General features: G+C 39.0%; 1 protein-coding gene across 1 annotated transcript in view; it reads right to left on the bottom strand.

Moving 5' to 3' along the window:
* Positions 13,584–14,566, bottom strand: part of LOC105159808 — a 1,433-nt gene continuing 450 nt past the window's right edge. Inside the window, exon 2 of the mRNA XM_011077006.1 lies at positions 13,584–14,422. Within this exon, the coding sequence (XP_011075308.1) occupies positions 13,584–14,422 (839 nt within the window). The remainder of the gene's footprint in view (positions 14,423–14,566) is intronic.

Raw genomic sequence — 14,566 nt, forward strand, 5'->3', positions numbered from 1 at the left:
CCGTAAAATCAAGGGCTTGGTTTACTAAGTTATAAATGAGTACTTCAAATTAGTAAATGCAACATCATTATAGTTACTAAAAGAGAAACAAACACCCAATATATTAAGTGGCAAAAAAAAAAAGACAATAAGTACGATAGCAAAATGCATATATACATATATGTATATTTACTACAATTAACACGATTAAAAAAATTATTTTTTCTTAAAATTTTTCGTAACAGAAATCAAGATTAGAACTATATTTCTTAATAATTGTATCAACATCATTATGAATTAAACAATCAAGAGAAAGAAATTGAAAAATAGAATCAACAAAATTCACAAACAAAGTAACACAACTATATTCATTAAGGACATTTCCTAAAAAAGAAAAAAAAATCTTATAATAGTTGTCGCTACTATAAGCCATATAACAATTATTATATTGGTGCTTAACATATAATTATTAATTAGTACTTGATAAATAATAATTATAAATTATATTTTTTAACAATTCAGAATTATAATTTTTTTTTTGAATTTGTAATTATCTTTTACAAAAATGAATTAAAAAATAAGATAAATATTAATTATCCATGCGCAACGCATCGTACACCTTATAATCAGTATAATCAAAAGTATCTAAAAACAATAAACTTATGTGCTCTTATGATTAATTTCTTAATAATAATGGTTCATTTTTATATCAATTTAAGTCCTCTTCCCACAATTGTATCATAATGAATAATTAGTGACCTCCTCCCAACAATCATCATACATTTATATCATTTAGCACAAATAGTACTCTTCGTTATGTAACTTAGGTACTTTACACTTTTGAAAAATGCAACAGGTAATGGACAAAGCACAAACCTATATCTAATGTCTGAACATTCTCAAGTTTGGATTCCTAAAATATTAGAAACAATCATAGGAACATTATATAATAGCATAAAAAGTCCGAAAATTGAGTAAAAGACAACTTCTAATGTAGAAATGATCACTTACCTACTCACAAAGTGCATCCTGCCGTTGAAACACAACCGCAACTCTATATTCTTCAATGATTCTTAGTTGGTTGAACTTCTTCAAATTCTCTTCTTCCTCCTTCAATCATTTAGTGACATTCCTCTTTATTGAATTCTTAGTTGCAAAAACTTGAAATCACAAATTTAGTTTAGAATTCCACTAACAAAAGATAAATTGTTCTCCCCGATCATCTTACCTTTCTTCAATGCTTTGTTGTCATCTTTCTCATCTTCATCAACACGATAAACTGCCAACTTGCACTCACGCATTTCTCTGTCTTCATCAGCATGTTCATGACCTCCAGTGCACAGTTTCTAGTTCAAGAAAAATGAATGAATCAATGTGTAATGACCGAAAATGAGTTGTCTTTCTAAGCTATAGAAGCAAATAAAGTTGTCTTTCTAAGCTATAGAAGCAAATAAAAATGAAGAAACCATTTACTCACCGTTCTTTTGGATTGTTCCTCCCTTTTGGTTATCTTGACCGAGCAAGAACGTTTCCTCCCAAGGTCCAAAGACCGAGGCAATCCTTCTCCAAGCATAATATCCTTAAGGCTACTTACTGGGAGAGCCAAAAACTTTCTTTCGCTCCCATATACAAATCTATGAATAATAAGATATTATCAGTCAAGCAAATTTAAGTTAATCCAAATCAACATTGTGAAGAACCTAAATATATAATGTATGAGAATAGTTTTGGAAAAAATATGCTTACCAATCTGAATACGACTTTCTTTTCATCATCCTTACCGTTCTTTACAACCTTTTAGATTGCTGAAGGAAGAACCTTCTGGAATCGGGTAACAAAACCATTTCTTTTAGTTTTGTTGTTGCGGAGGATATCACTAGCAAGGACAGAAGAGGTACTCTCTGAACTACCTTAGACCTAGAGATGTTTATCCTATGTTGCAATGATCTGGTCTGCATTTTTATGGTGATACATGCACCACTCTAACAAAGCTGTTGTCATAGTCAAGGTAAATAATATATCATTAAGTTATGACAAGCAAAATCGATCAATGAGGTGGAATGAGACTGAAATTTGTACTAAACTCTCAAACATAGGTACCAAGAAAACACAAGTTTTTCACCATGTAATGAGGGAAAACATAAACTTTTACGATATATACTCAATGAACAAAAGCTTCTCAAATCACTGAATATAATAGATGGATAGTAGGCTTTGAAAATATTAAAAATTAACTATAAGAAGCTTTTATTACATGACGAAGACAAACATAACTTGAAAATATTAAAAATTAACTATAAGAAGCTTTTATTACATGACGAAGACAAACATAACTTGTCCTACATTTATCAAAGGAAATCTCATGTTGTAATGACTGCTATAATGTGTTCCATTAATGGTAGCAAATAAATCCCTTTATGATTTAGACATAAATAAATACATGGAAATGGTAATAAAACACGGGCAAACTTTTTAATATAAACATCACAACCAACAGATGAAATCATATAGCAACATAATAGCCAATTGACACATGTAATAGAGAAATCAGGCTTGTCAGTTGCTTATAAACGTACGAACATACATTGATTGTATGAAAATGTCTACTCAATTGAATTCATGAAATAAGACGAAAAACACGCAGTAGAAATATTCAGTAAGGAAAAACTGGTTAATTCCATTAATTTCCCACATCGAATCCAGAAATATAATAACTTCAAAAGTTAGACTTCATGTTCTTCTATTAGTCTACTCATGATCAATTGAACAAGAACCAAAGCTGTGTTATCACATAATTCAAGAAAAACATTAAGAGCAAAGATGTCAAAGAAACATCAAGTGCAAAAAGTATAGCACCAATTTCTTCAATTTTTCTTAATTGTTTATGACTAAATCAGAGTATCAAAATTCACAACAGCAAGCATATCAATTTTCATAACATGCAAAATCAATTGTTCAATTAAATTATTTCACCAACTAGCAATCATAAATAAACTACAACATGCATTATATATATGCATGCCAATTTTTGTACAAGAAATTCACAATATCAACACCATTATGCTAAGTATCCTCTGTCGGACATCATCAATGATCAGGATACATAAAGTGCTAGGAGTCTACTCCGTGTGTTTAAATCGGCTCAAGTTCCTCTCTCTCCAAATGTGGTAGACACACGATGCCAGTAGTGTATGATAACCGATGTTTACAATGTGATTGCCTCTCCATTTCTGTGTCGGCCACTCAATATCTGTTGCCCAATCCCTATTAGGCTAATGAAAACGAATCCATCTTTGAATCTCAATGAGGCACTGTCGGCTGAATCTGCATCGAAAAAAAAGGTGTAAATTAGTTCCGTAGCCCCCTCGTCGCATAAAGTACAAGCTCCCAGGTGGGATAGCCATGGTTTGTCCATAGTGGGAAGCTTGCCAATAATTGCGAGCCACAATATGAACAAGTGACGAGGGATCTTCAAGGACCCCGAAAGTAGTGAAGACCAACCTAATTTCGGCCCTAGGGGATCAAATAACCGATAGAGGGTCTGTGTAGTGGGTTGTCCCTTGTCACATTTCCAAACAACTCGAATCCTCCGCTCCATAAATTCGTGGCAGGTTATGAGTAATCTCCAAGCATTCAAAATCCGTAATGGGGTATGGCTATGAGAAAGTTGAAGCATACACAAGTGCCGGTCTGGATAAAACTACGACACCTTCCATTGGAATTCTGGACGACGGAAGGATTGAGTACTGTGGCTAGCGGTGTGGGTAAGCCACTATACCCTGATGCGATAACGAGGGCATGCATGAGACTGGACTTTGCTCGTGTATGCGTGATGATTGATGTTACTCAGAAATTGAAAAAACATATTATTATAATGACGCCAGATGAAGATGGTGGGGAAACCCCATGCAAGGTTGATATCGAGTATGAATGGCTTCCCCCTAAATGCACAGGATGCATGATGTTGGGTCACTCGGTGAAGGAGTGTTCATTGACCAATCCTTAGAAACAGACAAAGCCTCCGGTGAAAGTGTATGTACCAAAAGCCAACGCCCCCCCCACCAGTTACCGAGGAGAGAGTAAAGAAACATCAGACCGTGGTTGTGGTGGAGGGTAAAGTGAAAGGAGATCAAGGTACAAAACAGAATAAACGCTACACCTCATCGCAGAAAGAGAAGGGTAAGGAAGTGGTTACTTTTAATCCCTTTGATACTCTGAATTCACTGGACGACGCAGATGAGGATACTAGGGGTCCTAACACATGCATCCTCTAGTAGTGATCCATGTTGAACCTCGTGGTGTGGAATGTCCGGGGGCTGAATAAGAGAGACCATCAGCTCGCATTAAAGGACCTTATCTCGGAATACATGTTAGATTTTATGGGCATCTTAGAAACTCGTGTGCGTATTAACAACGTCATGCATATTCAGTCTTTTTTGCTTCCTCATTGGAAATGGTTTGTTGATTATGCTGGGTAAGTGCAAGTTTCATTAAAAAAAAAAAAAAAAGGTAAAGAGTACAGAGTACAAAGTACAGAGTACAACAATCAAATGGATAGTGAATCCCTCATAATCACTATTGTTTATGGTGCCTCTGAGATGATTGATCGCAGAAGTTTATGGAATACCTTGGAAATTTTAGCTCGAGAGCACTCGGATGAACCCTGGCTGGTGGGGGGGGACTTCAACGCAGTCCGAGAAATGAATGAGGTGTGTGGAACTTCTGGAGATATAAGAATGGCCATGGAAGAATTCAATGTTGGTATTCAGGAGGCCGGGTTAATACCCTTGCCTATGTAGGGGGAATGGTATACTTGGCACAACTGCAGCACGAACGCGCGGAGTCTATGGAAGAGATTGGATCGAATCCTTATTAATGATAGATGGCTTGCGAGGTTCCCTTCCTCATGTTATCATTGCCTTTTACCGCGGACTTCTGACCACTCGCCGCTTCTACTGCATGGGGACAGGCAAAATCAAACAGGAGGTATGTTTCGATTTGACAACTACCTAACACACTCACCTGAATTCATCCCCAGTGTGCAGAATATCTGGCAGAATACAATCGTTGGGGTGCCTATGTTTGCGGTAACACGTAAACTTAAAGCATTGAAGCTGGTCTTCAGAGAGCAAAGGAGGAAGAAGGGGGATTTGACTCTAAACGTTCAATTAGCTAAAGGCTTTCTAGATGAGGCACAACAGCTAGTGAGTTCAGATAGACAAAATGAAGCTTTTCTACTATTAGAACACTGTTGCCGCCTGGTTTATGCAAAAGCGGCAAAACTGGAACAAATCATGCTGCAACAGCGAGCCAAGATGCAGTGGATGAAGGGGGGTGACCAATGCTCCCAAATTTTCTTTCGTAAAATTGCCAAGAGAAGGGTGGCAAGGAGGATACTGCAGATTAATGATGACAACGGGACCATCCACACTGAACCAGAAGAGATTATCAATGAATTTGTCTGTTACTATCAAAATCTCTTGGGCGGTAACAGACGTCAGATAATACTAGATATTGGCTTTCTCAGACCGTGGGCAAGACATATTCTTTCTAATGAAGAGGCTGGCCACCTTATATTGGCATTTACATCGGATGATGTGAAGCAAGCAGTATTTGACATTGCAGATGACAAGGCCCCGGGACCTGATGGATACTCATCAGGATTCTTTAAAGCAGCCTGGCCAGTGGTGGGACAGGAAGTTACAAAGGCGGTACTGGAATTCTTTAGTACCAGTAAACTACTCAAACAAGTCAACTCCACACTTTTGGCACTAATCCCAAAGGTACACACTCCTATGACTATTGGTGATTTTAGGTCAATTTCATGCTGTAATGTGTTATACAAAATTATTGCGAAATTACTTGTCCAGCGGTTGAGTGTGGTTCTGGACAAGATAATTAGTCCCTGTCAGGGAGCGTTTATCCCAGGGCGTAGCATTGGGGACAACATTTTGTTGGCACAGGAACTGCTCACGGGATACAACCAGGTGAGGCTTCCACCTCATTGTACCCTAAAAGTGGATATCAGGAAGGCATATGATACTGTAGAGTGGGATTTCCTACTTGCGGTCTTGCAATTTTTTGAATTCCCCCAAACGTTCACCAGGTGGATTGAGGAGTGTGTAACGACGGCGGCATTTTCGATTGGTCTTAATGGAAACCCTCACGATTTCTTTGCAGGAGCACGCGGATTAAGACAGGGAGACCCTCTATCGCCCTATCTCAGAACTGAGAAACGACTCAGAACTTTTCTTTGGAAAGGCACTTCTACGTCGGGATACGCTAAGGTAGCGTGGAAGGATGTGTGTAAACCTATTAAAGAAGGAGACCAAGGAATTAAGGGTATCGGTATCCTTAACCACTCATTAATAGCAAAGAAGTTATGTGATGTTATTAGATGTGACCGAACATCTATATGGGTTGAATGGTTGAAGCAGACACGATTGCACAACACTTCAATTTGGACAATTAATGAGAAGGGAGGATCATGGGGATGGCGGAAATTGCTCTGACTTCGCAGCTCTATACTACCTATGATAGAGTTTCTTATTTGAGAGGGGAGGTCATTCTACTTGTGGAAAGACCCGTGGCACCACTTGGGCCCACTTATTGCTAGATTCCCAAGGGGACCGAGCCTCTTAGGACTTGATGAATCCGCCAAACTACAAGTAGTCATTAATGAGGGGCAATGGCAGTGGCCCTTCATTACCGATTTGGAATGTATGGAGATTATTTACATGTTACCCCAGATTCATGGAGGGGATGACAGGATCAACTGGCGGTTTTCAGAGGGACGGCCCACTACACAATCCCTATATAGACTTTTCTGTCCACCTGGACCGAAAGTAGGATGGTCTTCACTACTTTCGGGTTCTTTGAAGATTCCCCGTCATAACTTCATTGTTTGGTTAGCAGTTCAGGAGAAGCTACCGACAACTGATAAACCGTGGATGACGCATCTAGGGGGATGTATTCTCTGTGACGAGGGTGCAGCGGAGACACACACTCACATGTTCTTCCGATGTCGATATAGCAGAGGATGCCTTGCAGCTATACGACATCATATCCGATTTACTTGGCCCAATCGTGAGTGGACAAGAGACGTGGAATGGGCATCGAGGAAGTGGAGGGGGAAGCATATTGTTAATGTTGCTTATCGAGCATTACTTGGTGCATGCATATACCATATATGGCGAGAGAGGAATTTGAGACGATTTGAGCACACTCATCCGCCGGAAGCTGTATTAGCTACTTGCATCATAGAAGACGTTAGACAGAGGATAATTAGTATTAATCTTTCCAGCTCTATTAGTACATGTGCACTCTATAGACTTTGGCGTATCCCTTGGTCTGTTGGGGGTACCACCATTTGATTGTTGTACTTTGTACTTTTTACCTATTTTTTTAATGAAACTTACATTTACCCAAAAAAAAAAAATCCGTAACGGAAGGCCACTACCACTCCCCTCTTGAAATTACCAAGCTAAGGTTGGCCGATTCTCCAAGTCCAAGATGGCTCGGTACTAACTTGAAATTACCAAGCTAAGGTTGGCCGATTCTCCAAGTCCAAGATGGCTCGGTACTAACTTGTAGTTATTATCACGCTTAGCAAACTTACCACACAAATGCTTGGGTCTAGACCAACGTTTGTGATAAGTTTCGTCGAATTCTGAGAACATTCAAAATTTAGCTATTTTGCACGGTTTTATTAAAGAAAGTTTGTTTCTCTGTTATACAAACATGTAGTTATTATTACGCTTAGCAAAGTTAACACACAAATTCTTGGGTTTAGACCTACGTATGGGTCAAGTTTTGTAGAATTTTGAGAACGCTCAAAATTTAGCTGTTTTGCACTGTTTTATTAAAGCAAGTTTATTTCCCTTTTATTGTTATTATATACTTAGAAAATTTAACACACAATAGACCTACGTTTGGGTCAAGTTTCGTCGAATTCTGAAAACGCTGAAAATTTAGCTATTTTGCACTATTTTTATTAAAGCAAGTTTATTTCCCTTTTATACTAACTCGTAGTTACTATTAAGCTTAGCAAATTTACCACACAAATGCTTGGGTCTAGAACAACGTTTGGGACATGTTTCGTCAAATTCTAAGATCGTTCAAAATTTAGCTATTTTGCACGGTTTTATTAAAATAAGTTTGTTTCCCTTTTATACAAACTTGCAGTTATTATCACGCTTAGCAAATTTATAACACAAAAGCTTGGGCTAGATCTACATTTGGGTCAAGTTTCGTCAAATTCTGAGAACGTTCAAAATTTAGTTGTTTTGCGCGGTTTTATTAAAGCAAGTTTATTTTTCTTTTATATTAAGTTGTAGTTATTATTACGCTTAGAAAATTTACCATAAAAATACTTGGGTCTAGACCTACGTTTGGGTCAAGTTTCGTCGAATTTTGAGAATGTTCAATATTTAGCTGTTTTGCACAGTTTTTTTAAAGCAAGTTATTTGTTTCCCTTTTATACCTGTAGTTATTATTACACTTAGCAAATTTACAACACAAATGCTTGGGTCTAGATATACCTGTAGTTATTATTACACTTAGCAAATTTACAACACAAATGCTTGGGTCTAGACCTACGTTTGGGTCAAGTTTCGTAGAATTATAAGAGTGTTTAAAATTTAGCTGTTTTGCACGGTTTTATTAAAGCAAGTTTGTTTCCATTTTATACTAACTTGTAGTTATTATTACGCTTAGCAAATTTACAACACAAATGCTTGGGTCTAGACCAATGTTTGGGACAAGTTTCGTCGAATTCTGACAACGTTCAAAATTTAGCTGTTCTGCACGGTTTTATTAAAGCAAGTTTGTTTCCCTTTTATACTAACTTGTAGGTATTATTACGCTTAGCAAATTTACCACACAAAATCTTGGGTCTACACCTACGGTTGGGTCAAGTTTCATCAAATTCGAAGAACGTTTAAAAGTTAGCTGTTTTGTACTGTTTTATTAAAGCAAGTTTATTTCCCTTTTATACTAACTTGTAGTTATTATTATGCTTAGCAAATTTATCACACAAATGCTTGGGTCTGGACCTATATTTGGGTCAAGTTTCGTCCAATTCTGTGATGTTCAAAATTTAGCTGTTTTGCACGGTTTTATTAAAGCAAGTTTGTTTCCCTTTTGTACTAACTAGTAGTTGTTATTATGCTTAGCAAATTTACCACACAAAATCTTGGGTCTACACCTATGGTTGGGTCAAGTTTCATCAAATTCGAAGAACGTTTAAAAGTTAGCTGTTTTGCACTATTTTATTAAAGCAAGTTTATTTCCCTTTTATACTAACTTGTAGTTATTATTATGCTTAGCAAATTTATCACACTAATGCTTGGGTCTGGACCTACGTTTGGGTCAAGTTTCGTCGAATTCTGTGAACGTTCAAAATTTAGCTGTTTTGCACGGTTTTATTAAAGCAAGTTTGTTTTCCTTTTGTACTAACTTGTAGTTATTATGCTTAGCAAATTTACCACACAAATGCTTGAATCTAGACCAATGTTTGGGTCAAGTTTCGTCGAGTTCTGAGAATGCTCAAACTTTAGCTGTTTTGTACAGTTTTGTTAATGCAAGTTTGTTTCCCTTTTACACTAACTTATAGTTGTTATTACGCTTAGCAAATTGACCACACAAATGCTTGGGTCTAGACCTACGTTTGGGTCAAGTTTCATCGAATTCTGAGAACATTCAAATTTAGGTGTTTTGCACGATTTTATTAAAGCATATTTATTTTCCGTTTATACTAACTTTTAGTTATTATTACGCTTAGCAAATATACAACATAAATGCTTGGGTCTAGACCAACGTTTGGGACGAGTTTCGTCGAATTCTGAGAACGTTCAAAATTTGGTTGTTTTGCACTGTTTAATTAAGGCAAGTTTATTTCCCTTTTATACTAACTTGTAGATATTATTACGCTTAGCAAATTACCACACAAATGCTTGGGTCTAGACTAACATTTGGGACGTAAGTTCCGTCGAATTCTGAGAACGTTCAAAAGTTAGCTGTTTTGTACTGTTTGATTAAAGCAAGTTTATGTTCCTTTTATACTAACTTGTAGTTATTATTACACTTAGCAAATTTACCACACAAATGCTTGGGTCTAGACCTACGTCTGGGTCAAGATTCGTCGAATTATGAGAACATTGAAAATTTAGCTGTTTTGCACGGTTTTATTGAAGCAAGTTTGTTTCGCTTTTGTACTAACTTGTATCTTGCAGGCTCACACTTCCAGTGGTTGGTGAATTGCATATTTTGTTGAATAAGTTGTAGGAGTCCCAAATGTAGCACTTCCATAACAAGTACAAAAATGTAGGGAGATAGAGGATCTCCTTGTCGTAATCCTTTCGCTCCAGCAAAGAACCCGTGAGGTTTTCCATTGAGTCCAATCGAAAATGAGGCCGTGGTAATACACTCCTCAATCCATTTGATGAATATTGTTGGAAAGTCGAATAGTTGCAAACCGCTAATAGGAAATCCCACTCCACCGTGTCATAGACCTTCCTGATATCCACTTTCATTGCACATCTTGGAGGGACGCGTAACTTATTATAGCCCGTGAAAAGTTCCTGAGCTAACATAATATTGTCCCCAATGCTTCTTCCCGTGATAAATGCTGTCTGACAAGGACTAATAATCTTGTCCAATACCCCACTCAATCGTTGGACAAGTAGTTTAGCAATAATCTTGTATAAAACATTGCAGCATGAGATAGGTCTAAAATCACCAACGGACATGGGTGTATGTACCTTTGGAATCAATGCCAAGATCATGCAATTGATTTGTTTAAGAAGTTTCTTTTTTTCGGTAAAAGTAAGTTTCATTGAGTAAAATTGGTACAGTACAACAATGTGGTCACCAAATGGTTTATCCCTCGACAGGCCAAGGGATTCGCCATAATCGAAATAAAGCACGTGTACTGACTGATCTAGATAGTGGGATGCTATGGATTCGCTGTCTAATGTCCTCAATGATCAGTAATGCTATGGTAGCAGGCGTTCTCTCAGTGTGATCGAATCGTCTCAGGTTTCTTTCCTTCCAAATGTGGTATACACATGCTGCAAGTAGTGCTCTATAAGACATGTTGATGATGTGTTTACCCCTCCATCTCTGTGAAGCCCATGTAATGTCATCTTTCCACTCTCTATTGGGCCACAAGAATCGTATCGTTCTTCGAATTTCCGTGAGACATCTTCGACTAAATCTGCATTGGAAGAATAAATGTGTATGTGTCTCTGTCATTCCTTCATTGCATAGGATACATGTGCCAAGGTGAGCAAGCCATGGTTTATCTGTCGTAGCCAACTTGCCTTGGATGGCAAGCCATAGAATAAAGATGTGACGTGGAATTTTAAGTGATCCCGAAAGTAGGGAAGACCAACCTACTTTCGGTCCTGGTGGGTCAAGTAACTCATAAATAGCCTGTGCTGTTGGTCGACCATTTTCAAATCTCCATGTTATACGGTCTTCCCCTCCAAAAATAGTGGGTAATACATGTGTGATCTCCAAACACTCAAGATCCGTGATAAGGGGCCACTACCATACTCCTTCATGAATCACTGTGCTAAGTCTGGATGACTCATTTAGTCCAAGTAGCCTCGGTCCTCGTGGGAGGAAGTCACAAAGAGGGCCAAGGTGATGCCACGGATCCTGCCACAAGAAGAAATTTCTCCCGTCTCTAATCCGGTAGTCTACCATGGTTCGGAGGAACATCCGTAACCGAAGGATTTTCCTCCATCCCCATGAGCCGCTATGGTCCGTAATCGTCCATATAGAGGTGTTTTATAGACGTCCCTGGTACAACCATTCAACCCAAATCGATGTCCTGTCGCATCTAATAACACCACACAGTTTTTTTGTCATCAATGTACGGTTCAAGGTACTAATATCCTTGAATCCAAGTCCTCCCTCCTCCTTTGGTCGGCATATATCTTTCCACACAACCTTGGCATAGCCACTATTCGTCGTTTCCTTCCACAAGAAAGCTCGTAACCTTTTCTCAATTTCATTAATGACTTTCTTCGGTAATATAAATGCCGATGCCCAATAAAGACTCAGTGCTATAAGTACAGATTTAATAATTTGTACTCTACCAGCATAAAATAAAGTGGTACCTTCCCAACCAGCAATCCGTTTGTCAATCTTCAGTAATAGTGGCCGGCAATCTGCAATACTTAGTCGAGACGATATAAGAGGTAATCCCAGATACCTGAGTGGAAGAACCCCTTCCTGAAATCCGAGTAGTGCCAACATCTCCTCACGCAATGCTTGCGCTGAGCGTGAGATCCGAGTAGTGCCAACATCTCCTCACGCAATGCTTGCGCTGAGCGTGAGATAATCAAGTGGCTTTTCTGCATGTTCATTCTAAGACCCGACTATTCGGCAAAACGATCCAGTCCTGCTTTAAAGATTCTTAGAGAGTCCATATCAGCACGGCAAAATAATATCACATCATCAGCAAACCCCAACTGAAAGATCCTTGCTGCCTCGCATTTCCAATGATAGGAAAATATCTCCTCCTGATCAATCAACTGCAGGAAGCCCAAGTGTAGGACTTCCATCACAAGCACAAATAGGTAGGGTGATAAAGGGTCACCCTGCCGAAGTCCTCTGGCTCCTCGAAATCCATGGGGCTTTCCATTTAGTCCAACAAAGAATGAAGGTGTTGTCACACACCCCTCAATCCACTTCAGAAAAGTAATAGGGAACCCAAACATCTCCATAACTGCTCTCAAGAAATCCCAATCCACTGTGTCATATGCCTTCCGGATGTCAACTTTCAGAGCACATCTAGGAGGTAGACAAGACTGGTTGTATCCCATAAAGATTTCCTGTGCTAGCATGATGTTATCTCCAATGCTGCGTCCCGGTACAAATGCCGCTTGGCATGGGCTGATCAGTTTGTCCATTATCACACTCAATCTTTGGACAATGAGCTTTGCAATGATCTTGTAAATCATATTACAGCATGCTATGGGTCGAAAATCACTAACCGTCATAGGGGAATGTACTTTTGGTATGAGCACCAAAAGTGTAGTATTTATCTGCTTCAGAAGTCGGCCTGTACTAAAGAAGTCCAGTACTCCCGAAGTCACCTCCTGTCCAACAATAGGCCATGCTGCTTTGAAGAAGCCCGATGAGTATCCGTCCGGGCCTGGGGCCTTGTCCTCATCAATGTCAAAAACTGCCTGTTTAACATCGGCTGGTTTGAACGGTAACAGTAAAGCGGTAGATTCCTCATTACTCAAAATGTGCCTAACCCACGGTCTGAGAAACCGAATGTCAATAGCTGTTCGTCGTTTGTCTCCCCCTAGCAGGTTTTGGTAATATGTGACAAACTCATTAATAACTTCTTCTGGATCAGTGTGAGTGGATCCCTGGTCATCGTTGATCTGGAAGATCTTTCTTGATGATCTTCGTTGGGCAATATTCCGAAAGAACACTCGGGAGCACTGATCACCTCCCTTCATCCACTGCATCTTCGCTCGTTGTTGTAGCATCATCCACTGCATCTTCGCTCGTTGTTGTAGCATAATCTGCTCCAATTTTGTTGCTTTAGCTAGTACGAGTCGACAACAGTGTTCTAGTTGTATCTATAGCTCATCTCGCCTGCTTGAGCTTACTAGTAGTTGTGCTGCTTCAAGAAACCCTTTCGCCATTTGGACATTGTGCGATAGGTCCCTTTTATTCCGCCTTTGCTCTTGGAAGATTGGTTTCAATGCTTTGAGTTTGCGTGTCACAGCATACACAGGCGTCCCAATAATATTATGTTGCCATATATTCTGCACACTAGGAATAAACTCAGGTGAACGAGCGAGGTAGTTATCAAATCGGAACATACCTCCATATTGCTGCTGTCGGTCCCCATATAATACCATCGGTGAGTGGTCTGAAGTGCGTGGTGTAAGGACCGAGTAGAATGTGTTAGGGAACCGTGCCATCCATCTATCATTTATCAACATGCGGTCCAATCTTTTCCAGAGGTTCCGTGGTGTCGCACTGTGGTTGTGCCATGTGTACCACTCTCCCTGCATGGGTAGTGGTAGTAGTCCTGTATTCTGAATGGCTGCATTAAAGTCTTCCATAGCTGTTCGGATATCCCCTGATGTGCCACATACTTCGCTGAGGTCGCGAACTGCATTAAAGTCCCCTCCAATCAACCATGGGATATCAGCACACTGTATAGCTAAATTTTCCAGGGCATTCCATAATTCTCTCCTATCAACCACCTTAATAGCTCCATAAACGACAGTAACAACAATTGACTCATGTATTGCACGGATAGTAACAAGACAATGTATAAATTGTGTTCCACATTCAACCACAGCAACATCAATAAAACTATCATTCCATGCAATCCACACGCGATTACCAGAAGATCCATAATCCACATACCATTTCCATTGGGGTAAGAGAAAAGATTGAATTTGAGCTGCATTATTAATACGAACACGAGTTTCAAGGAGACCGAGGAATTGTAACCTGAACTCAGCAACGATGTCTTTGACTGCCAACTGATGGTCTCGTTTGTTCAGGCCACGAACATTCCATATTGCTGCATTCAACATGGATCACT

The sequence above is a fragment of the Sesamum indicum genome, linkage group LG4, assembly GCF_000512975.1.
Source record: "Sesamum indicum cultivar Zhongzhi No. 13 linkage group LG4, S_indicum_v1.0, whole genome shotgun sequence".
Taxonomy (NCBI): domain Eukaryota; kingdom Viridiplantae; phylum Streptophyta; class Magnoliopsida; order Lamiales; family Pedaliaceae; genus Sesamum; species Sesamum indicum.